This window comes from Tiliqua scincoides, chromosome 1 (assembly GCF_035046505.1).
Source record: "Tiliqua scincoides isolate rTilSci1 chromosome 1, rTilSci1.hap2, whole genome shotgun sequence".
NCBI classification, from domain to species: Eukaryota; Metazoa; Chordata; class Lepidosauria; order Squamata; family Scincidae; genus Tiliqua; species Tiliqua scincoides.
In genome coordinates this window covers 161,050,361-161,076,745 of record NC_089821.1, presented here as the reverse complement: position 1 = coordinate 161,076,745, position 26,385 = coordinate 161,050,361, and the positions used below count along the sequence as shown (strand labels likewise).

The 26,385-nt window shown below is 42.4% G+C and overlaps 1 protein-coding gene and 1 pseudogene across 2 annotated transcripts in view; both read left to right on the top strand.

Moving 5' to 3' along the window:
- The window catches only part of TAF1B (TATA-box binding protein associated factor, RNA polymerase I subunit B), a 47,535-nt gene that overhangs the window by 6,457 nt on the left and 14,693 nt on the right, over positions 1-26,385 (top strand). The window contains exons 4-8 of one of the 2 annotated variants that reach the window (XM_066612077.1): positions 2,487-2,584; positions 4,864-4,962; positions 6,349-6,484; positions 9,884-10,037; positions 13,534-13,597. In XM_066612077.1, coding sequence (XP_066468174.1) covers positions 2,487-2,584; positions 4,864-4,962; positions 6,349-6,484; positions 9,884-10,037; positions 13,534-13,597 — 551 coding nt within the window. Of the gene's footprint in view, positions 1-2,486; positions 2,585-4,863; positions 4,963-6,348; positions 6,485-9,883; positions 10,038-13,533; positions 13,634-26,385 lie in introns of both variants that reach the window. The other variant, XM_066612068.1, reaches the window with a different exon arrangement.
- On the top strand, positions 13,295-13,408 carry LOC136637349 (5S ribosomal RNA; annotated as a pseudogene).

Below are 26,385 nucleotides of genomic sequence, written 5' to 3'. Positions count from 1 at the left end.
ACATTTGTAAGGGGACATCCCTTGGGGAGAAGAGGACAAAAGGGTAAAATGCATAGCCCTGCAATGGGGCTGCTTGATTCCACGGCAACCTAAAGGCTGGCATAGAATCAAGAGCCTCAGTGTCAGATGGCCAGCCTGACACGGAGGCTCTGGATCCAGTGGAGCAAAGCTCCACCAGTCTCACCTCCCTCCTACCCTGCTCTCTCCCCCCCTGGCACGCCTCCTCCCTGCCCTCCCTCTGCCTCCCCCCCACCCCAGTACACCCCGCCTTCCTCCATGCCTCCACCTACCTCTCCGCTGCTCAGTGGTCCACAGAACTGCCAAGCAGCGGAGCTCTGGTGCTAGGGCCTGCAAATGTGCTTTACGGCACATTTGCGACAGTGCGCACCGGCAGTGAGCTGGTGCACAAAGCTTAGGATTGGACCCTCAGTCTGCAGGCATTGTCCTGTTAATGAATAAATTATAACAAGTGCTGATATTAAAATCTAACATTTGTATAGCACTTTCTGAGCGTGCAAAGCATCTCTCATGTATTATCTTGATATCCTTTCAGCAACCATTTCAGGAAGGGAAGTATTTTTCTTTCCATTTTGCAGCTGGGGAGCTGAAACTCAAAAGGCGTACCTTACCTAAAGCCACTGAGTGAGTTCGTGTCAGAGATAAGATTTACACCAGGTCACTTATCCCCCAGTATCTGAGTCATTTATTTCAGTCTCTTGGCCTTCATGCTACACCAGCCCTCCTAATAACTCATAGGGCCAATTCAGATGACATGTTAATGTTTCTAGCTGCTCCTGCACAATGATAATTGTATGTGCATACCTTTCAATGTAGGTTTAGTAGTAGAAGTGTGGATAGGCTGAGATGTTTAGCATAGTGGCTAAGAGACCAGGACTTCCCTTATTCAAATCCTGTCTCTGTCCTTAACTCACCAGGTTGCCATACATAGAGAAAGAAACCAGGAAGTAAGGAGAGGGGCCAGAATGAACATGCATGTCCATAATGGGGTAGGGCTGATTTAAGTATCATCCTAAAAAAGTCAATGATCAATTCACTGGCTAACAAAACAGGACCCCTTCTTCCTCTGTCTCCCGCATAAGCTGCCTTGAATCTTTTGGTCTTCCTCCCATTTTTCTCAGAATATTCACCTCTCTTTCTGAGCAGGCTCTTTCTAAATCTGTTCCTCATTGGTTCTTGGGATGGTAATTAATTTACTTAATGGGATGCTATTGACACTTTGGAAAACAAGTACATCTTTATTGTGCTTTTCAGCAGTCATGATTTCCAAACTTGAAACGGACTAGTTTTTCACAATTGAGGAAGATGGTTTCAGATATGCAGTGTAGTGTTGTAGAAGAATTGCATTGTGGCAGGGTGGATGTTTGTCATTTGTGAAGATACCCTGCAAACTGTTATGACTGCATACGCATGGTAAGAGGATTCAGTCAGAAGATGCAAATTAATGATGACTCTTAAGGCCAAGAGAGAGATTGGATCTGGATTTGGGCTCCAAATGTGTTTTCCCAGTTCTTATTGTTCGGTGTTTTAGCACTTTCTACCTCACAAAGTGTTTTATAACTCTCTAATCTTTCCTTACGCCAATATTACAAATAGGTGGAGCTGAGACTTGCCCAAGCCCATCACGTTACTCTCATGGCTGCACAACCTGTGTTAGCATGTCCAGTGTTTATTTACTCAAGTGCACTTTTTAAGGACAAGCAAAAGGGATTATGCACTGAGTAGCAAGCTTTCTATCTTGCCTTAGTTTGTGCATTTAAAACACATGCTCACAAAAATTCTGTCATCATGTTGTGTGTGTTGGTTTCACCAAGTGCACTCTCATAGTGTTAACGATATAGCAAGCAATGTTAGCAGGAGGCTTGTTCACTGGAATGTGTAGGGAGAACTCTAATTCTAACCTCAGGGCAACCCAAGCACCTTGTATATATTGGTTCTGGAATTAAAACAAGACTAGCACCAACACTTGCATTGATCAGTTTGAACATCACACACTATTTCAAGATTTATTTATTTTTTATTACTGCCAGGACTGGATTGGGTTTGCAGCTTGTAAGCTATGGGAAGGAGTAGGAAAGGACAGAGAGCAAATATCTTGTTTTTAAGAAGGGCATTCAGTCTATATGAGTGGTTGCAGGGATTTAGCATCCGTCATTGTTTCAGCAGTGTTCTTTTCCGGTAATGCAGGTTCCATAACTAGAACAAATTATCTTTCTGGATATGGGACTGTATTCTCATCAGGAAGAGGAGTGCATGTGATGGCAAATTGTTTGGATAAGACTGCCATTATCTTTTATGTTTGATTTGGTAGACACTAATTGATTAACTGCCATAATTATATACAAATTAGGAATGGCAAGTATTATTATTATTATTAACAGCAACAACAAATTTATATCCCGCTTTATGTTCCTGTTGGGCAAATATAAGCTATTAACCATAACATTCCATTTCTGCTTGTTCTTTAGATAAAGGCTGGGAATGGTACATCTGTGAAGGCTTTCAATACATACTCTGGAAACAAGCTGAGGCTCTCCAGTCTTTAGGGGTTCCTTCAAAGTTGAAGGTACAAGTTCGCTTGTCCAGTCTGGCAAATGCTGCAAACTGCAATGGACATGGAAGTGACTTAGGGATTTTGTTTATGAGCTGCATGCTGTTCAGTGAAGGCACTGTTGTTTCTCATTTCACTGTGCTCTGGGCCTTCTAGGTTCTGCTTCTGTTGTTAGGATATTGCATTTTCTGAACACTCATTCTGTACTTGGCAAAATGCAGTAGAACCATAGATTCATAATACTTTTCCTCCTAGCACATTGGTTGCTATCGTGACTGCACAAGTGTCATATATTCTGTGTTTTATGAAAGCAGGGCAACAGGGCGTACAGGAGAGACAAAGATTTGCTTAAGTATGGTCATGACTGAGATTTAAATCTGGAATTCATGTTTTAACTCTCATTGCTGCTTTGTAGATATCAGTGAAAGGATATTGATCTTTGTGAAAATCTCATTTGCACAGGAACTGCTTAAACTTAGCTTTCTCTTTTTTGTAACCAGTTCATAAAGATCCTATATTCTCACATTTCCCCTCCATGTGTGGGGCTGATGAATGGGCAATGTATATTGGAAGGAAAGGCACCTTGTGTATAACATATCTGCAGCAGAGTGGCAGGACAGAGTTAGGGAAAGTGATTTATGGAGTAGAGCATATAGGACAGCAGTTCCCAAACTTTTTAACAACGTGATTCTCCCTGTTATGCTGCAGTGCCTTATTGGTAGCCCCCAGAGCTGCTTCTAGGTCATGCTGGGCCCACAACCCACTCCTTTGGCCTCCACAGTCCCCAGAATGCCCTGTGGAAGTGACTTCTTAATTCTTATTAATTCCTATGTCAGTTATCTGCCCTGAGTTACTGGCTTAGGTGGGCTGCAATATTATAGAAACATTGTGTTCACATACGTGTATAGTATTGAAAAGCATACTGATGTCAAACTCATGGATAAGGAGGGCCAGTTGTGGATTTGACTCCACATGGACTGCCTTCTGGTTGCTTCAGGGAGGTGTTCTAAGGTGTGAGGAGGTTGTGCATGGCCTCCCCACGCCTTAGAACACCTCTTTGATGTGACTGTAAGTCACTTTCAGTCACATCTGGGAGGTCCTGTGAGGAACTTCCATGGATTACATTATCAGTGGAAGTCAGTGTCTGTGGGGGGTCCTGAATTGGGTCCCCTGCAGATACCAAGGGCCCACTGTGTTACTTTTGTTATCTAAATGTTGAACAGCTAAATGTAATATCTAAATATTGGCAGCGATGACGTTCCTTACTTGAGATATGTGCATACTATATCATGATGCTAAGGCATCTGTGACTTCCCCATGCTTATCTTCAAGAGCACATTCTGCTCTTTGTAATGCAACCTGATATCATAGAGCAGTGTAGGTGGAGCTACAAATAGAGTGACACTGGATTAAAAATTGCCTGATTTGGCCAGGTGGAAGTGAGGCAAGGGAAGGAGGTGTCTGTCACTTGAGTACCTTTATTATAAACTTGAGGAATGGTGACCTGTGTGTGTAGATGAATAACTAATGTATATCCAAACAGATTATGTAAGTGGAGATGTTTGTTTCCGGTGAGTAAGGTAGGATTACAGCGCAAGGGCCCAATTCTTTCCAACTTTCCAGTGTCAATGCAGCTCCAAGGTAAGGGAACAAGTATTTCCGTTCTTTGAGGAGGCCTCCATGACTGCCCCCCTCCCCCCGTGCAGGGTGTTGCTTGTACTCTGTGTCATGGCTGCATCAGTGCTCACAGGTTGGATAGGACTGTGCCCTAAGTCTTATTGAACACAATGGAGTAACACTTATTGAACACTTCTGAGTAAAATAAATAACACCATTTTAAAACACTTCTTTATAAGGTATATTATGCATTTTTTAATCATGTGGTATTATGCCTGACTTCAGCTGTCCATCAAATGGAAATACATTAGTGAATTTTCTGTGCCTTTTAGAATTGACATATTTTTAACTTTTAAAAAATAGGAAATATGTTTGTATGCTTTGGTTTCCTTCCTTCTGCAGGAATAATTTTCTTTTGGAGCAAGAATTTCTTCTAAAGGAAGAAAGAAACCTTAGGAAGCCAACTTCTAGGTTTATCCCTCATGAAATATTCAAATATTGGGTTATATAGTCAACATACCAGGAAACTTTCAAATGGCTAGTGACTGAAACAGTTTCCATTTCACTTTAGTCACAGAACAAGCTCATTTTCTCATAGGCATATATCTCATACACACATACACAAAGCATAGTCACTTTAGAAAGCTTGGGCTAATAACTTCTTGTATTCTTATTAGGATGAAGTTTTATGTAATATATGGAAACGCTACCTGCAGAAGAGCAAGGAGGTATATTGTGACAGACCTGTTAATGATGACAATCATGTTGTGCATGAAGTAAGTATGAGATTCAGAACTTGCACATAGCCATTTTTTTCCACACCCACATGGTCCAAGAATTTTATATAACGTACCTTCCTTACAAATTCAAACTTGCAATATGGCTGTGCTCAAAACCCAGCAAAAGGGTTTTTTTTTGTCAAGAGCTCTTATGTCAGAAGCTCTTTGGCTCCTAAAATAAACCACACCTTTCTTTTATGCTTTACTGACACTCATGGATGAAGGATAAGTAAAACATGCAAGTACTGTACCTTAACTTTCTTGTCAGTTATAAATATTTGCTGTTTTACATGTATAAATGTAATCCTGGCAAGTTGTCCATTTTCTAGCTGTCTTTTTGGGGACCTTGAATCCAGCAGAGGGAGCCAAATATGCTATTCTTCAGCAAATATATTCTGAAAGTACAAAGCAAAATACCAAATTATATTACAGTGCAATCCTAACCATGTCTACTCAGAAGTAAGTCCCATTATGTATAATGTAGCTTACTCCCAGTAAAGCAGGTATGGAATTGCAGCCTTAGACTCACAGTGGCTCAGGTGGGATTGAATTTTCTAATTTCATCACAGGGAGTGGGAGCGGGCTTCATGATTATGTGACCTGTCTTGCCCACAGAAAAGTAAGATCCAATCTGGCACAATACTGAGTTTACATTATCTGTACTGTATTGTTATTTTATTGCTACTATCTTACACCTCTTCTACCCAATGTTGCATATACGCAACAGGGATCAAATGTGTACACCTGTGGGCTGGGCAAAAATGGGTTTAACCCAGTTTCCACTTAGTACTGACTGGCTCAGAGAAGGTTATTTCAGACCAGCTCCAGTGCAGGGGGCATGTGGAGGGTGAACATGAACTGAATGAAGGCATGCATGATCCTGAGCTGGTCTTCTGTGTCCTGTCATTATGTAACAAATAATGTCTTACGCAAACCAGTGAGTTGTATGTGAGACTGTGTAAGAAGTTTGTCCTTGTGACTGTATGAGAATGCTGGTATTGGCTTCATGTCCAAAGACAATTGTTACCCTGGGGATGGCAGACATACATTGTATCCAAGTTTGCTAGAATAAGACAAACCTTACTTATGAATGATTCATGTGCTGGATGATGTAACCTTTGCTTTCATGCCATTTTTTTGTAGAAATAATTTCTTCACAGAATACAGTTTGTCTTGATGCAAGATGCATAATTCTTGAATGTTTATACTGCTGCATATTGGAAACTGGATATTTATTTGGCAAAGTGAAATTAATCCCATAACCACTGAATTGTTTTGTTTTAAGAAAGATATATATTTTCAGAGGATTTAACTTTGAGCCATGGATTAAAGCAGTGTAGTTGGAATCTTACATCTCTGTTATTTCATTTATTTTAAAAACAGACATCTGACAGCGATACTGATGGGGGCAGGGACCAAGATATTACTAGACTTCTTGGGTTACCTTGCTCTGCAAGTGATACAGATCCCATGTCTGACTCTAGCATTGGAGGTGTTTCTTCTCTTAGCAAATCATCAGGTAAGAGAAATACTTTGGATAGTTATTTTCTTTGTCATCAGTTTAGATAAGGAAATGCCATTTTCCTTATTCTAGGTGTTTAAAAGTTTCTGCACCAAACTTTGTGTTTCGCTTGGCCTGCCCTTCAAAGTGGACTGAAGCATGGTTGTCTACTCCTGAGGAAAAAATACACATATGCTGCTCTATTTCTGTTTCCATAGGGCTGAATACATTTTCCTTGTCAGCTATCAGCTTGTCAGTTTCAAAACCCACCAAAAATCAGGTCATGACCCACAGTATGAGCACCACTGAGCTAAAACGTACATGAATGGTGAGGGCCAATTAGATTGCATAGGAGCAGGTGGCTTTTTTATTTGTGGGAGATTGGGTATGTGTGCATTTAGTACAGACAATGAGTATTTCATAAAGATCAGATGAGGTGTCCGTTCAGTGTCTGAACCAATGCTAAAGCTTAAGATCTGGGAGCAACCTACCTTTAGGAAGGGCGGATTTTAGCAGCAACCTCTAGGAAGGGTGGATTTTAGTAGCATGGCATGATACATGATACCTGGATGTGTGGAATATTAATCTTGATTTAAAAAAAAAAACTAGTAAAAATGGATGTTCTAATAAGGCTGGCATACAGCCTTATAATCCTATACACCCTTCCCTGGGAGTAAGTCCCATTGAACTTAATGGTGTTTACTTCTGAGTAGACTTGCCTAAGATTGTGCTATTAGTGTGTGTTATTAAACTAGACTGCACTTAAATCATCAGTAGGATTAACAAGTGTTCATTGATGAGTCAGCAAATATGGAAATTGCTGTTCTATCTTTATCTTGAGGTTCTAGCAATACTCTCTGTGAGAGACACTGATATAGGGATTCACTTCAGATTTCAGGCAAACCATGGTTGAGCCCTACAGGAAAGAACCATGACAAGCCTACACACATGTGCTCTGCTCCCCTCTCTTTCTTTGTGTGCAAGAGGAATTGTTTTGTCTAAACTAAAATTTCCCATTTTGTATCATGCTGGGAATTGTGGTTTGTTTTAACTCTAATTAGTTGAAACAAATATCAATCTGTGGAAACCTATATGTTCCTCCTCTTGTATGTAAAGGAGGGGAAATGGGAGGCCATGCATTCTTGTAATACTAAAGGTTTCAATGATCATCTGTGATCATCCTTACTTGCAACGTGTTCTTTGAGTAAATTATTTTAAGAGCACCTCTGGCCAAAACAGAGTTGTGTCAGTGAGTGGTAGTGGATCAGAAACTATAAATCTTGATTCCTTAACCTTCAAAGCAGCATCTTAACTTCTTTTCACCATTTTACTAATGGCTGATGAATGGAACCTTAAAGTCTGCTTCTGTAACAATTAGGCTTTATGTGATGCTTTGGTTTTTTTTATGTTTATCTTGAAGTACTAACTGTTGGGTTATTGTTCTCCAAGCTGGTAGGTTGAAACCCTCCATTTGGTGCAATATATAGACATTGTTTGGGAAGCCTATTAAATTTGTAGGTTGTTATGACATGTCTTAAATTGTATGTTGTGCCAGGTTTAGTGCTGACTGTCTAATATGCCCTGCATAATCTAGAACAAATAAAATAAAAGCTGCTGCGTTAACATTATGGCTACAAATAGAACACAAGGCTTATTGTAAGGCAGGCTGAATGTGAAGTATGCAATAGAGTTTCAGTCATCAGAGCTCTTGAGACGCAGCCTGTACATGAGCAAGACAGAACTGATGATTGAAAGGATTAACTGAGGTTCATACTTTTTACTCTGTGACTCACATATACACAATGGCCATTCAAAACACCTCTTGTGTTTTCCTTCTAGGCTTTTAGAAGCCATGCACTAGAGGGTATTTTCTGAGAAAACATTTTCAGCTGCTTTGAGAGGTAGTAAAGTAAATGTAGTAAACTGATAGAACTGCTGTTTTTGATTGTTTGAACTATGTAAAATTTAAAAAAGTGAAAAGGTATGCAGTAACTAATCAATTTGTAGGAAATTTGGATAGTACCTAATCATTAGAGTTAGATTTGGGGGGGGGCGCAGGGTTAGTAGTATAGTAGTAGTAACAACAGAAAAAATTAGGCTTTCTTTATGTTGCTTATATTAAAAGGCCACATTTTTGGACTTATTTATTTATTGATTTGATTTGATTTGATTTGTATTCCGCCTTTCTCCCCGAAGGGCACCTAAGGCGGCTAACAGTCAAGTTAAAAAATACAGATAGACATTAAAAATACAAAACATTTAAAAACAATTAAAAACACAGTAAGATAGATGGCAGCATAAATTATAAATTTATAAAAACAGCCCTTATGATGCCTTGAAGGCTTTCCTGAATAAAAAAGTCTTCAGGCCCCGCCAGAACGCTAGTGATGAGGAAACTGCTCTCAATTCAAAGGGGAGGGAATTCCACAGTGCAGGTGCCACCACCGAAAAGCCCTTCACCACTCTCAATGACGGCACAACCAACAGGACCCCTTCTGATGACCTTAGAGAACGGACCGGATTATACGGATTATACTTACTTGCGTTAGGGCTTGAAAATGTGCCTCAAAATGTATACAATAGCCCACATCTACTAGGTTTACAACATAAAATCTCATTCCCTCTATAAAGATAGATGTCAATTTACAGTGTCTTTTGTTATGCCCTTGCTAAAGAAGAAAGAAGTAGTTGTTACTTTCTCTCCCACTCTTCTTGGGGCTTGAATTTTCTCACTTCAGATTAATCTTTTCCTAAATCACTTTTCTAAACACCTGTGTTAAGTGATCTTTTGGGCGTGCATTTTTCCTCTCCCATTCATTTACTATAAGATTTATGATTCGTTCTTCCTTGTTGGGCCAGTATTTTGAGTTACATTTTTAGTTAAAAACCAGCTTAACTGGTGTAGAATGGTTGTACTTTAAGTGAAGCTACTTGTGCACTTTATAATTTGTTGTAATCTTTAAAGATTACATCAGTTCTCTTACTATCCTTCTGGCGATGCTGAGAAGTGAAATCTTTTATAGAGGTGTAATCTGCTGATATGCTCACACACTTTTTGAGCCAGTTCTAATTTGTGGTTTTGGCAGCTTTATGTATTCTTTCATCCTCAATTTTCCATCTGACTGGTTAGGATACACCTACATTAGTGTGGCAATATTGGCTAATATAGAAAATTCCTAACAAGATAAAGTTTTCACGAGCACAAGCTGCATTTTCTTCCGTTGTTCCTTTCTCCTGTATTGCATAACTTAGGTCAGTTGCTTTAACATTGTGTATTTTTGTCCTCTGCCTGTGACAGACTGATCAGGATAACAGAGTTCCCACTAGGAGCAAAGCATATTATGCTAGTGTGCTTGCCATGTGCATATGTGTCAATATTGATAAGACAGTCAGTATCATGTGTCACTTTTCCTGCAGGAAAATCTACCTGGTCTGGATCTGTGGATGGAAGTTCCTATTTACTGAGAACGAAGAAAGATGAGCTAAGAATGTCAATGCCAATGACCCTGGCTTTCTGCTATTTGGCATTGCTCTGGTTGAGAGAATCAATTACGCTGTCAGATCTCTTAAGGTATAAACAATGTATAATGAAGCCTCCTTTCAATTTTGCATTGTTATAGTATTTTGTACTTGGCAGAGTATAGTACGATTGGCTATGCAGGTGGAGCCTCTTTATCCTTTAGTGGATAATGAAATCTATCATTTTCAGAGCCCACCCATGCTCAGCCGTTCTGAGCCTCGGAGAGGCCATGTGCAGCCTCTCCAAGGCTCTGGTTTTATTGGAAGTCACCTGAAAACTGCTCTGGGTGGCTTTCTGTGCCTTGAAGAGGTTGCGCAAGGTGGCATGCAGCCTCTCCACGGCTTAGCATGGCCCCAGGAGTGATTTTTGGGTGACTTCTGGAAGTTGCCCAAAAACTGCTCCAGGTGACTTTTTGAGGCTCAGAGAGGCCGCATACCATCTCGCATGGTCTCTCCAAGGCTCATAAGTCTTCCCAGATGCGACTGGTATGAGGTTCTAGTTGCGTCTGGAAGGGCTGCAGGGGGCCATCCAAGGGTCTGGCTTTCATGATGGGGCAAATCCACCGATAAAGAGGCCCCAACAATTAATAGCCCAATCCTACCCCCCCCCATTGAACAGGTGCATTTGTGCTTACTTGTGAGCTGTTGGGCCATTGCAGTTGCCCGTGCTGACTCAGACAGGCTGGATCCTGACCCTGCACTGGCCAGCATAATTAAATGCAGCATGGGGGCTGGGAGAGGGTGGCAGGAGGGTGGTTCAGAGATGGGGAGGGCAGAATGAGGGAGGATTGGACCCAAGAGGAGATGGAATCGGCAGCACATACCTTACCCTAAACCCCTCCCAGCCGATCCAGTGTTATACCAGGCTTCTCGGATTTGAGTAGCCCCATGGATCAGAGTAGCCCCATAGTGCAGGCTGGGGAAAAATATCCCCTTACCCCGAGGTGACTTCCAACCTGCTTCTAACCTGTGCAGGATATAGTGCAGGCCATGTAGCCTGGATGTACAGGTGCAGGTTAGGATTTTGCTGTAATACAAACATTAAAACTGGGTAAAGCAGAATATGTGTTAATTCTGGGGTGTGATGCTAGTTCGCCTCCTCGTGGTGCATCCTGGATAGCATGAAAGTGTGAGCTAAATCACTAGCAATCAGCTGGCAGCCAGATGACATAGTACATTTCCTGGCTTTCTAAAATATGGCAAAGGAAAAGCAAAACGGGCCTTTTCAGGCCCAAATGATGAGACAGATTGGGAACATCATTAGAATCTGCCAAATCAATGTTGAAGGGCTCAGTAGATCTAAGAGCCAATACATCTCTATATTTCTGTTAGAAAGGAATATAGAAATGGCAATCCTTCAAGAGACACACATAGAAAACAAAGAACAACAATCCAGCAGAGGCAAGATCCAAGGTTATGACCTACAAGGGACCACGTACCATCACAGTTATGGCGCAGCTACATGTATTAGAAGAAAAAAAGAAAACACCTCTCTACTGTCAACCTCCACAAACAATAATATACATGAAGTCGTTTCTGAACTAGCCCTGGCCCTCAGCAGGCATCATGAATGCTGTTCGGCCCACTGTATGAAATGAATTTGACACCCCTGTTCTACACAGTCTGGATGCAGCCGGACGCAAGAAATGGGAACAACTTACTTCATCATTAAATTTCAGCAAATCAAGCAGGAAAGCCTAGAACCTTTTAAGGAAACTGGGTGGTGCCAGTCAACCCGCATGACAAATATCCAGTGTAGCCCCTGATCAAGTAGCCTCTCAAGCTGTATCCCTTTCCAAAGCCCCAAGGGGGGAAGAGCACTCTACTACCATCAAGAGAGCTCTTACAGCTTTTTGGCGGCCCCAGATGTCTCCCAAATTTTCCCACCCATTTTAAATCGACGAAATCAACGCAGCTATTAACAGTCTGAAGTGTAGCGAAGCCCTTGGCTTTGATGCCATCCATCCTGAGTTTTTCATACATTCTGGGAGACGCACAAGGAAGTGGCTTGGCAAATTCTTCTTGGACATACTTTCTAGTGGACATCTTCCACTGGAATTTTAAAAAGCTAAAGTAATATCGGTTCTGCAACCCAGTAAACCGCAAGACAGAGTAAACAGTTATTGCCCAATTGCCCTTCTGAGCTCATGTTACAAACTTTTGGAGAAACTAATCATAAATAGAATTGGCCCTATAATAGATGAACAGCTGCCTGTAGAACAAGCGGGCTTTCAACAAATTCTTAGCTGTGTTGACCAGATGTTGAGCTTGACAAGCTATATCAAGGCTGGCTTTCAACAAGGTTTAAAAACTACAGTTGTGTTTATTGACCTAACTGTGGCATATGACATCATGTGAAGGGAGGATCTGCAATATAAATTGTCACATCATCCCCTGTAAAAAAACTGTATCAATTAGTCAACAATATGCTAAGTGAGTGATCTTTCCAGATCATAATGGGGGACAATGCAAGTAAGGTAAGAAGGCTAAACAATGGCCTCCCACAAGGCTCGGTAATGGCACCCACACTATTTAACCTGTGCATCTCAGACTTGCCAGTAACAAGTCTCAGACTTGGACGTAAATTTAGATATGCAGACAACTTGGCTCTAGCAGTGCAGGAAAAAAACATGGAGGTGCTGGATGGCCTCCTCTCAGAAGACCTCAAGATCCTGGGAAAATATTTTGCTGACTGGAGGTTAATACCCAGTATTGGTAAAACGGTGACTACATGAATCCACTGTAATAATAAATTAGCCAATGCAGCCCCGAAGGTCTATCTAAATAACAACCTACTCCCTTACAATCCTCATTCAAAATACCTTGGAGTAACTCTGGACCGGACTCTCTCTTATAAGGCACACCTCAAGAACACAGCCACAAAAATCAATACCAGGAACAACATACTCCAGAAATTAACAGGAACAAGATGGGGAGCTTTATTTTGGTCCACTATGGTCCACTATGGGGACCTAGTGGGTCCCAACACACAGTTTGAGAAACACAGATATAGACCATAAACCTGCTCTGTTGAATTCTCTCCATGCTTTAACATGGCATGATCTCATTCTGCAAAGTGGACAGAGCTTGCTGTGGATAGTAAGCATGGCTGGATAACAATGGATATGTCTGCATAGTCCTGCCCACTTCCAACAGCTTGTCCAAATCACTGTGTTGTACAATAAGGGTGCGTGACTGTACCCAGTTGTTTATATCTTTATAGTTCCATAAAATAAAGATCACTTTCAAATGCACTATTTAAATAAATAACTTTTAGCAGGTATTAGACTCTTCAGTCATTTCTTGGCTCTTTACTGTTACCCTACACATGCCCAATCTCATCTGATCTTGGAAGCTAAGCAGGGTCAGGCCTGGTTAGTACTTGGATGGGAGACCGCCTGGGAATACCAGGTGCTGTAGGCTTATACCATAGTCTTTCGAGACTGAAGGTTGCCAACCAGTCATTTCTTATGTTGTATTAGCTTTGCAGTTTTTTCCTGCATATTAAACTAAATCTCTAAATTCATATTGATTTTACTTTAATTCAGGCTAGTGATGGATGGTCACATTCCTTACCTGAATGCTTATAAAGATTTCCCAGAGGAGATGAAGGTGTGTGGGGAAGACTTAAAGATATTTCATGTAGAGGTGATTTTTATTCATTTTATTCATTTACTCTTTTTAATGTGAAGATGGTTTTGCATAACTTGTATATATGATGGTTTTGTCAACTAAGGGTGCAGTCCTAACCAATATTCCAGCACTGACCTAGCCGCAATGCAGGCCCAAGGTAAGGTAACAAACATGCCCTTACCTTGCGGAGGCCCCCCCCTTGACTACCTCGCACTGCAGGATGCAGTGCACGCCACATTTGCACAACTCTGTAAATACTGGAAAGCTGGTTAGGATTGTGCCCTATGGTATTGATTTTACCATTTTTAAAATAGTGGTGGTCAGATGTCTTTCACTGCTTACTAATTAATTAATCTGAAGAATAGTTTTGATTTGGAACAATTATTTACTATCACTTTGTTTTCTCCTCTAAGAAAAGCACGCAAGCAAAGAGAACTGGGTTCTGTTTGAGCTGGAAACAATTTTTATGGTTAGGTCTGTATCTCAGAAGTAGGTTATTTGGTGGAGAAGGGTCCACTGGTCCACTTAGCAGCCCTTCAGACATTGTCTTGTGTGTGCTGTTACTCTATGCTGTCTCTCCAGTGCCCCCACCTCTTAACCTGCCGCAATAACTTTTCTGCTGTGCTGTCATGTTCAACGTACTATAAGTATGGTGATAAACTGTTCTTGAAATTTGTGGTGCCTGTGCAAATAGCATCTGTGAAAGTCCAGTGGAGCCAGAGGAGGAACCTGGGGAGCCAACTGACCAGGCAGGTCTCCATCCCTTAGCACCCATATCACTTGATAGCCATCTGTGACCATCAAGGGTGAAGAGAAATAGCTCTTTGCTCTGGTCAGAGAAAACCTGACAAGTGCTTCATTGGAATACTAAGAGTTTATTAAAAGGATCAAACCAAAGGGACAAAAGGGGTCTTGGTAAAATAGACAAAAACATGTACTTGCAATTAGATAAAACTTGCCTTAGTTAAAATGACAAACAATAAATCCTAAAACATTTTCCTGAGCTACTTCCTGATCACATGAGTCACATAGGATTCTTCTTCAGTGCTTCATGACTCACCTTCCACAAAGGGGCAGCTTCAACAATGTTGAAGTTAATCCTGAAAGTGATGGAATGAAGTGTACTGACTCAAGCGAACCAGCTTCTTATATGTCCTTCAGATTGAACCATTCTGATTGGCTGATCCAAAGGTGGGAAACCCAGGGTCAGTCCCTTGAACCACCCTTGGCCATGGCCACGTGAATGGTCTTGACAAATAGCATGGCATGAGTCAGCAGGGTACTAGAAATTTCATAACTTGCCTCTTTATGTCACCTAGGCAAGTGGCCTTCAACCTTTTTTAGGCCATGACCGAAACAAATAAACTATGAGACCGGAGATTTATCACTGATCCTGCCTCCTTCCTGGGAACTGATCCGCCCATCCCCTGTCCCTGTCTGATGTGTTTCCCCCTACCTCTTGCATCTTTCCAGCAATCCTGTGAAGTAGCAACCTGAGCAAGGCAGGCCTTAGGAGCTGTGGGGCAAAACAGCGAGAAGAAGCTGTGCAGAATTATATTCAGAACTCTGTTTTGATAAGGCAGTGCCATTATTGGATTGGATTCAAGCCCTCTCTTGCACAGACTCTGAAAGGTTGCAATGGCCCCCCAAATGAGACTTTGTGACCCCACTGGTGTCACAAACTGCAGGTTGAAGAACATTGACCTAGGTCATGGCCAAACTCCTTGTATTCTGAATACACATCCTAGCTAAGCTGTTCATTTGGACATGAAGGTTAGGGAATGGCAGGGATCTCTGACTGATTTGATTAATATTATTCTTTGTTCTGGGCTATTCTTATTATATTATGTTTTGCTTTAGTTATTTTTTGATATGAAGTTTCATTTTATTTTTGTTTTTAATTATGTAGGCTGCTTCAGTTTCCTTTTTAGTTTGGAAAGAATGGGAACAAATTCCATCCACCAATCAGTAGTTCTAAATCAGGGGTGCCCAAACCCCGGCCCGGGGGCCACTTGTGGCCCTCAGACGCTTCCAATCAGGCCGTCAGGGAGCCTCCAGTTTTCAATGAGCCTCTGGCCCTCCAGAGACTTGCTGGAGCCCGTGCTGGCCCGAAGCAACTGCTCTCAGCATGAGGACAACTGTTCAACTTGGGACGAGGGCTCCCTCCACTACTTGCTGATTCATATCTGTGATGCAGCAGTGGTAGCGAAGGAAAGGCTGGCCTTGCTTTGTGCAAAGCCTTTTATAGGCCTTGAGCTATTCCAAGACCTTCATTCATTCATATAAGTGCCATCTCTAATATATTCATTTATGTAAATTTATTCAAATATTAAATTGTAAATTAATTATTTCTTTCCCGGCCCCTGACACAGTATCAGAGAGATGATGTGGCCCTCCTGCCAAAATGTTTGGACACCCCTGTTCTAAATGGTGTGGCAGTGGTACCTTCTTTTTTGCTGCTGAAAAAGTTGTTCTGTTTAGAGTAAATGAGAGGAACAGAGGTTGCCTCTGTGCATGTAACAATGTTTCAGCCCAATCCTGAGCTGCCCGGGGCACAGGGCTGCAGCAGCGCCGAAAATGGCTGCCGCCTCATCCTGCTGGCGGTCCTTGGGAGAAGGGGCCTTTTTCCCCTTCCTCCAGGTAAAGTGAGTAGCCCCACAATGGGGCTACTCGATTCTCTGCCAACCCAAAGGTTGGTGGAGAAGCAAGAGACTGTGTGTCGGCGGTGAGCCTGACACAGAGGCTCTGGATTTGGTGGAGCAAAGTTCCCCTGGTCCCGCCTCCCTCCTGTCCTGCTCCCTCCCCTGGGAATGCCTCCTCCCTGCCTTCTCCCCACCCTCCCTCCGCCTCCCCCTGCCCTGGAATGCCTCCTCCCCGCCCACTCCATGCCTCCACTTACCTCACCACTGCTCGGCAGTCCAGGCAACTGCCGAGTGTTGGAGCTCTGGTGCTTGTCTGGTGGTAGTCCAGCACTGACTGGCACTGGGCTACCACTGGCAGAGCACCGGTGCTAGGGCTCGCAAACATGCCTTATGGCATATTAGCAACAGTGCGTGCCGGCAGTGAACTGGCATGCTGAGCCCAGGATTGGGCTCTAAGATACTGTGTCTGTACAAATAGGTATGGAGATGTTGAGGTTTCCTGCTTTTGAAGTATTTGGGGAAGTTTTTATTATTTGCCTTATTTTTAGCCATGTTTGGTCCATTGCCATTGATATTCCAGCTGCCTCATTGTTTTAAATTAAGCTTTTCTATTATTGTATATTAAGAATTTTGGAACTACAAAAGTGACATTTAATTTCATTGGAAATGTTTTATATAGTGCAGGTTTTGTCTGGCAATTTCAGCTTAACATCTCTAGTGAATATTATGTCTTGCAGATATTCCCTTCATCTCTGTTTTCTTCATGCTTTAACTGTAGGCTAGAAACATTGTAGTGAAAATTAAAAGCATTTGATGTTGCTTCCTTCAGTGTTTCCCAGTTGTTGTTTGGGAAAAGGAGAAGTTAGGACAGCTTATTAATTAGATGTCATCTCTTTCAGGTGCCTCACCCTTTCATTTTTGATTACAAATTCTTCCATGGTGGCATTCAGTTTTGCTTCCTTAGTGAAGAAAAATAAAGATTCCCACTGATTGCTTGTGAAAGAAATTGCAAGTTCTGAAAATTTTCACTGAACGTGAGAGTAAAAAGACCTGAGTAGATCTGTTTGCATACCTATTTATGGTCCATTATTAAGTGAAATCTTTTCATAACTTAAATGGGCCAAGGGGTCTGTTCCAAAGCACACCAGCTTCTTGAATGTACAGAATGGAAATACTGCATGACTTGTGGTACCCTTACGATGCTCCTTGCTGACTACCCCAACCAGTTGCCTAAAGCTTTGGAAGGTTGGAAGGGAGTCAGTTATCATCGAGCATCTTCTCCTTGTGTTTTTTTCTGGCCTTTGTTTTCTGACTCATATAAGCAGTGCTCTAAGCCACACCTGTTTCCTGTTCTGTTTCACCACCATATGTGAGTACATCTTTGTTCACAAGTAGGTCGTGACTTCCAGACAGGCTTTTGGCATTGTTGCTGACTAGGAGAGCATTGTGGCCCATAGTCTGGTATCCTTGTGCTTCCTTTCTCCTGGATTTACTCCCAGGAAGATAGGGCCACATGGTCCTTCCATGCCTGGACTCCTACTTTAACTGTGATTTGCTTCCCACCTGCCTCTCCCATCTAGTCTTCTGCACCCTCAGCAAGAACCCCATTCCTGCATTTTAGGTTGTGGTGGGGTGCTCCTCAACTGTTCTCCACAGACAAAATGAGTCAACAAATGAATCAGGTTTGCACCCATGATAACTGGCACACCCCGGTAACTGGGCAAAGAGGCATCTTTTAAAGTGGTGTCATATTCAACAGGGAGACAGCAACTGTCCGTCTTCACCCCAGCATTGGGTCTTTTCCTGTGGCTGTTGCTGGTGTCTCTTCTGTATTTTTTAAAGAGTGTGAGACCTATGGAAACAGGGAATCATTTTATTTATTATACTATGTAAACTACTCTGTGAACTATTCTGACAACTCTGTTGAAAAGCAGTATACAGGTGCCCCCCCATATCTGCCAGGGATATGTTCCCTCCCCCCCCAGATACCAAAACCATGGATAAAAGGGAAACCTATACTTACTGTGTTTCCAAGCACTCCTGTCTCTTCCTTTGCAGAACTTATTGTGAACTTATTCCTTTGCAGAAGAGGAACATGACAAGCAGCTTAGCATTTGCAAAGGAAGAGACAGGAGTGTTTGGTGCCACAGTAAAGGAAGGCAAATATGTAATGGGTGCAGGGGGTATTAAAAAAATTAATGTGTGTGGGGGCTGTTTTTAAAAACGTTTTTCCTTTTTGAAAAATACTACCATTCGCTTTCATTTAACCAGAAGGACAATCAAGGTTTCAAGACTGTTTTAATGTTTTTGCAGGTCTATTTACCAGTTGCACCTGTGTTACCTGTATTAGACAAAGCATGTACATTCTCATTCCCCCCTCCCACCACCATTTTTCCTTCTATAAATAACTTTCTTGTTTGTCGGGTTAACATTTGGGGGCACTTGAGCATCTTGTATTCACTCATTTTTTTTAATAGCTTCCAGAAATAATGAAATGAGCAGGTGTACCCATAGCATTTTCGTTTCACTCCTGAAACAACTTCAGAAATGACAGTAAGCAAGGGTGAGGCTCTTTAAAAAGAGCTGAGGAGGAAGTTCAGTTCTGACATTTATTATAATCAGGTCTATCGGGGAATCTGTTGTTGTGTAACAGAAACTCTGGCTTGTCCTTACCTGTTGAAGCATTGCTTAACAGAGAAAGAGAAGAGGCTTACTGAAATGTCGATCAAATTTAAACTGAATTTACTATTTGACTCTGTATTCTAATATTGTGTGTGAGAGAGAGGGAGAGAAAATGGAATTAGAATGCTTTAATAATTGTAATATATGCTTCCCCATCTATTTGTCATTTTGATAATGTTGTTCTTCCACATCTGTCACACAGGACTATGTGGTGACCAAAGGTTTGCTCTATTCGGCCAAGTATTATTCATGTTGAATAATGCTGCATTTATCCTCTAGCAAAATTGAGTACATATATAATTGCTTGAATAATCTAGAGCTATTTTCTATATTGTATTGGCAACCTTCAGTCTAGAAAGACTTTGGTATCGCGCTCTGAAAGGTGGTTCTGGCACAGCGTCTAGTGTGGCTAAAAAGGCCAATCTGGGAGTGACAATCCCTTCCACACCGGGAGCAAGTGCAATCTGTCCCTGGTCTGTCTCCCTGGTTTCTATATTGGCACCTTTCTATAGTACATGGACTCTATGTATGGCACACTATGGCCTAGCAACAACATGAAGTGATCTGTGGGAGACTGGTGTCCGCATGAAAGGCCATGCTTGCTGGTTGGCAATTGAACTTGATGACCTTTTGGGATCTATCAGTTTTATGATTGGATGTTTATGATGATGCACTCTGATCAGGATGTAATAACTGTTCCAAGCTGAAGTGTGGGTGGTTAGGGAGTGGGGCAAGGACAATTTGAACCGCTCATGTTGCGCTGTCCAAATTGCTGTCCTAGATTCAGAACTTCTGAAAATCTTCTTAGTGCCAGCTAAACGTTGATGTATATGGCTGAAGCTTCTCTTCCCAAGAGAACTTAATTCCATCTGCATTGCAGGTCTTGGTTGCTTCTGGTATTAACAGGATCTGGGAAGTTTTTCCACTGTCAGTATCTTATCTGCATTGTGGGGTGTTGCAGTCTTCATGAATTGTTTATTCCTTGCAGCAACTCAGGATATTAAGCAGCTCTCCGAGTTAAGCTTGTAGGCGTTTCACCCACATATTTGTTCTTTCCTGCCATTTGTTGTCCTTTAGTAATCCCAGGCACACCCTCCATTGTTACATCACCAGGAGCATGTGCTTCATGGGCATTAGAATTAGAAGATACATGTCCACCCTTTGCATCACTCTGTGTTTCCTAAGCTTTCCTTACTTCCCTTGTATTCGTCTTTGTATTTTGAGAAACTTTAAAAACTAGTCCAGTTAGAAAACTACAATATTTTAGCATTGAGCTAAATGTAGAACAGAGTCAAAGCACAAGAAGCATAATTGGGATGAGACAATCGTATTATTAAAATTGTCACGTAAGACTGTAACAAGATGTTATTGCTCATATGTATTTCTCAAGAGCTCACAGTGAAGGCAAGAAAATTCTAGTGCATATGATCCCCAAAATGCCTGATGATGAACAGTAACAATTCAGTTCATGTTAAGTTCCCTTTTTTCTGTGTTTAAAACCAATGAAAATACTCAACAACGTATAAGACATGGAAAAAAATACACCTTAAACAAATGTAGTATTTTTAAAAGAATAAACACTCACCTTATTCAGTTGGAAACAGGCCAGGTTGGGGGTGGATTGGAGACAGATAGTTTGGGTGGGTTTTTTCTTCTTTGCAGGGGAAAAATGTTGTTATGATAGAACTATCAGTACTTGGGATGTATGTACTCATTTATTTTCTCTTGCTTTCATCATTGATCAGCAGGTGTTTTTGAAGCACTCCAAAAATCTGCCCAACCTGTTCTACCAGAGACAGTATTAGGGCAGGAAGAAATGTGCATGTGCTCCAGGGAACAGTGGCGTGAATGCATTTTCTTTTCCACAGTGTGGAAGGTGGTGTGATAGAGCCACTGTTGCCCTTGGTATGGCCCATTTTTTCCTGTTCTACTGGTTCTCAGGACATAGCACACCAATCCACTTTAAAAGGGAATAGTGAAGCAGTTCTTGTTCTCCCTGAAAACACACTACTTGGGGATGGATGGGATGTAGCACTGGGGGAAGGGCTGCCAAGAGAAGGATGGGGTCACTGAAACTTGTCCCCTTCCCTTGCATGAGTGCAAATTGGTTTTTGACATCAGCCCTTTGTTTTTTTGTGTTAATTGCAAAGTTGGGTTAACATCTAAATAATTAATTGCTCCCAGGTTTTGTAGTGTTTAAAGATTTGTCTCACTCTGGTTCTTTCCCTTCTGTACATCTTCACATAGCAATATTGCACTGTTATCAGACCATGATCAATTGGCAGCTATATTGTTGGAGAAAAAAAGGTTTTGGAATGCTTTTTCCAGAGAACAACAAGGTAAAGCCAGAGTAGGAGAAGAAATTGGGAATGGTAGCATGATGGGATGTGGTAGACGGTTTGGCACAGTGAGAGGATGCAGGGGCAAAGGAGCTAATAAGCAGCCATCCTGGGGCATTCCATGTACAAATGCTTTTATGCAAATGCCCAAAGTCTCTAAGCAAAGATGGGAGAACTGGAATGTCTGGTGACTACAGAAAACATTGACATAGTGGGCATAACAGAAACCTGATGGAATGCGGAAAATCAGTGGGATACTGCAATCCCGGGCTATAAACTCTACAGGAGGGACAGGCAGGGGTGTGTTGGAGGTGGGGTGGCCATTTACGTTAAGGAAGGGATAGAATCCAGCAAAGTAGAAATTGAAGGCGGGTCCGACTCCACCATAGAATCTCTGTGGGTTAAATTACCAGGCCTGAGGAGCAATGTAATACTGGGGCCGTACTATCATCCTCCAGACCAGAAACCGGAAGGGGACCTTGAAATGAGGAAACAGATCAGGGAGGTGACAAGGAGGGACGGGGTTGTAATCATGGGGGACTTCAATTATCCTCATATAGACTGGGTCAATTTGTGTTCTGGTCATGAAAAGGAGACCAGATTTCTTGACATGTTAAATGACTATGCCTTAGAGCAGCTAGTCATGGAGCCCACCAGACGACAGGTGACTCTGGATTTAATATTGTGCAGTACACGGGACCTGGTCAGAGATGTCAATGTTACTGAGCCATTGGGGAACAGTGATCATGCTGCGATCCATTTTGACGTGCACGTTGGGGGAAGAATACCAGGCAATTCTCTAACAAAAACCCTTGACTTCCGACGGGCGGACTTCCCTCAAATGAGGAGGCTGGTTAGAAGGAGGTTGAAAGGGAAGGTAAAAAGAGTCCAATCTCTCCAGAGTGCATGGAGGCTGCTTAAAACAACAGTAATAGAGGCCCAGTGGAAATGTATACTACAAAGTCCAGGAGGGTGCCCGCATGGCTAACCAGCCAAGTTAGAGAGGCCATAAAGGGCAAGGAAGCTTCCTTCCGTAAATGGAAGTCTTGCCCTAATGAGGAGAATAAAAAGGAACATAAACTGTGGCAAAAGAAATGTAAGAAGGTGATACGGAAGGCCAAGAGAGACTATGAGGAGCACATGGTCAGCATCATTAAGGGGAATAATAAAAGCTTCTTCAAGTATGTTAAGCAGGAAACCCACCAGAGAAGCGGTTGGCCCACTGGATGGTGAGGGAGGGAAAGGGGAGATAAAAGGAGACTTAGAGATGGCAGAGAAATTAAATGAGTTCTTTGCATCTGTCTTCACGGCAGAAGACCTCGGGCAGATACCCTTGCCGAACGGCCCCTCCTGACCGAGGAATTAAGTCAGATAGAGGTTAAAAGAGAAGATGTTTCAAACCTCATTGATAAATTAAAGCTCAATAAGTCACTGGGCCCTGATGGCATCCACCCAAGAGTTATTAAGGAATTAAAGAATGAAGTTGCTGATCTCTTGACTAAAATATGCAACTTGTCCCTCAAAACGGCCACAGTGCCAGAGGATTGGAGAATAGCAAATGTCACACCAATCTTTAAAATGGGAAAGAGGGGGGACCCGGGAAACTATAGGCTGGTCAGCCTAACATCTATACCGGGTAAGATGGAGGAATCCCTCATCAAAGATAGACTCTCAAAACCCATAGACGAACAGGCCTTGCTGAGGGAGAATCAGCATGGCTTCTGTAAGGGTAAGTCTTGCCTCACAAACCTTTTAGAATTCTTTGAAAAGGTCAACAGGCATGTGGATGTGGGAGAACCCGTGGACATTATATATCTGGACTTTCAGAAGGCGTTTGACACGGTCCCTCACCAAAGGCTACTGAAAAAACTCCACAGTCAGGGAATTAGAGGACAGGTCCTCTTCTGGATTGAGACCTGGTTGAAGACCAGGAAACAGAGAGTGAGTGTCAATGGGCAATTTTCACAATGGAGAGAGGTGAAAAGCGGTGTGCCCCAAGGATCTTTTCTGGAACCGGTGCTCTTCAACCTCTTCATAAATGACCTGGAGACAGGGGTGAGCAGTGAGGTGGCTAAGTTTGCAGACGACATCAAACTTTTCCGAGTGGTGAAGACCAAAAGTGATTGTGAGGAGCTCCAGAAGGATCTCTCTAAACTGGCAGAATGGGCAGCAAAATGGCAGATGCGCTTCAATGTAAGTAAGTGTAAGGTTATGCACATTGGGGCAAAAAATCAAAATTTCACTCATAGACTAATGGGTTCTGAGCTGTCTGTGACAGATCAGGAGAGAGATCTTGGGGTGGTGGTGGACAGGTTGATGAAAGTGTTGACCCAATGTGCGGCGGCAGTGAAGAAGGCCAATTCTATGTTTGGGATCATTAGAAAAGGTATTGAGAACAACATGGCTAATATTATAATGCCATTGTAAAAATCGATGGTAAGGCTACACCTGGAGTATTGTGTCCAGTTCTGATCGCCACATCACAAGAAGGACATAGTGGAAATGGAAAAGGTGCAAAAGAGAGCGACTAAGATGATTACTGGGCTGGGGCACCTTCCTTATGAGGAAAGGCTATGGCGTTTGGGCTTCTTCAGCCTAGAAAAGAGACGCCTGAGGGGGGGACATGATTGAGACATACAAAATTATGCAGGGGGTGGACAGAGTGGATAGAGAGATGCTCTTTACACTCTCTCATAACACCAGAACCAGGGTAAATCCACTAAAATTGAGTGTTGGGAGAGTTAGAACAGACAAAAGAAAATATTTCTTTACTCAGCGTGTGGTTGGTCTGTGGAACTCCTTGCCATAGGATGTGGTGATGGCATATGGCCTGGTTGCCTTTAAAAGGGGATTGGACAAGTTTCTGGAGGAAAAATCCATTATGGGGTACAAGCCATGATGTGTATGTGCAGCCTCCTGATTTTAGAAATGGGCTATGTCAGAATGCCAGATGCAAGGGAGGGCACCAGGATGCAGGACTCTTGTTATCTGATGTGCTCCCTGGGGCATTTGGTGGGCCCCTGTGAGATACAAGAAGCTGGACTAGATGGGCCTATGGCCTGATCCAACGGGGCTGTTCTTATGTTCTTTTTCAAAAAGAGAATACAATGGGAGGACTGCATGACAGTAGCAATTATTTGGGGAAAAATACATTGTATCAAACATCTTCATAAAATCCCTGCATTAAAGTGCAATTTAAAAGATGTGCTGTCTGATCCTATCCATTTTGGCTCTGATGAAAAAATGTCATGATAAATAACTGGACAGCCAGAATGAGTTCAGCAGTCAGTAAATGTGCGTCTTTTGAAACTAATGAAACTAGTTTGAATGTCTGTGAGGCAAGAGCTACTAGACCGAGAGGCTAGCAGGAAAAAATGCTGAATTTCAGAATCAGCTGTGTGTGTGGTAACAAAAAGATAAAGAAGTTAGGTATCCTATGAGAGGGCCTGGCTTATGGTTGGGAGAGGATTTTTATGCTTCATCAGATGCGTAAGCTGGGGGGGGAAGAATGTAAATGCTAGCAAACTGAAGCAAAATGCAAAACAGTTGAGAAATTACTTAGAAATTTTAATCTGGTTTGCATTTTACAAATGTTGATCAACAAAATATTGAGTCAGTAGGTCACCTGTGTTTCATGTACCAGTTTGGCTGTAAATTTTGTTTGGCACAGTCATTAGCAGTATTGTCAGTTCCCTTATGTCATGGGCAACTGGTTGCACTTGTATTGTTGCATCACACATCTAGCTACTTTTTCTGCTGCTTCTAATACCATAGAGCAGCGATTTTCAACCTTTTTCATTTCACAGCACATGGACAAGGCACTAAAATTGTCAAGGCACATCATCAGTCTTTTGACAGTTGACAAGGCACACCCACTGACAGCAGGGGCTCACATCCCCCAGTGGCCCTACTAACAAATGACCCTCCCCCAAACTCACAGCACACCTGCAGACCGTCTATGGCAGACCATCCACGGCCCACAACTGCAGAACATCCACGGCGCACTAGTGTGCCATGGCACAGTGGTTGAAAATGACTGCCATAGAGTATGTGCACTTGCATATGTGATAGATTTGCCTTAACAAGTAGCTCTTGTATGCTTTGCTAGAAATTATTAATTGACTGGTTCATAGGGGATCAGAATGGTTAGGGAACTTCCCAATGAACTGAGAGTCAGCCCCCGGTCTGAGTGGTACAGTACAGAACCTATTGCCTGCCCTGTATTGGAGAGTTTGAGGCTAAAGGTGAAATGGCCTATGCAACCAGTCCTGGACCTATGGATTGATGGGGAGAGGTTCAAGGCTGGCTGCATAGCAAGTTGCCCAGCTAGTCCTGGAGCTGAGCAGGACAGTGGGGCATGGGGAAATTCTCCCTTGACCTATATATCCAGAAGAGTTCTTCCTTTACCTTGTGTGGTGAAGGGAGAAAAGTGACCATCTAGAGCCGGTTTCTCTCTGTTGTATACAAATCATCTCTATGCTTCAAAAAAAGTACCAAGATGATGTTCAGCACACATCACTACAGTTCAAAAACACTGATTGCACCAGTTGCGTTCTATATTTGTCTTGGGATAAACATAACCCATAAATTATGGGCCATAACTATAGTTATGAATATACTTCTGCTGTTTGCATGCTACTTTCCTTGGTCAGATTATCAGATAGACCACTGTCTCTTTTCCCCTCTAAGTTAAATGGTTCTTAAGCAGGCTTGCTGCCCTTTGTCACTGTCAATTGTGTGCGTGTGGAGCTTATTTTCTCTCTTTTATTTACAAAATCATGGTTTTTTTCTGCATAACTGCAGAGTCACCCAAGTCAGTAGAAATTCTTACCTTGTCCATAGGCAGTCCTGCTGGTTGCTAGAAAACTGCCAAGTTTGCTATTTGAGAGATCAAGAAGGTCCCTGCAGCAAAATGTAGCTGTAAACACATCTTCCTTGGAGTAACAGCCCAGTCCTATCCAACTCCCCCTCCTCACTGCAGACCACGCTACATCATATGGAGGAAGCTGGAAGGCTGTTGGGCTCCTCAAGGTAAGAGGACATTCGTCTCCTTGCCCTGGGGTAAACCCCAGCCTGCACAGTGGGTCTACTTGAACCCTTCATG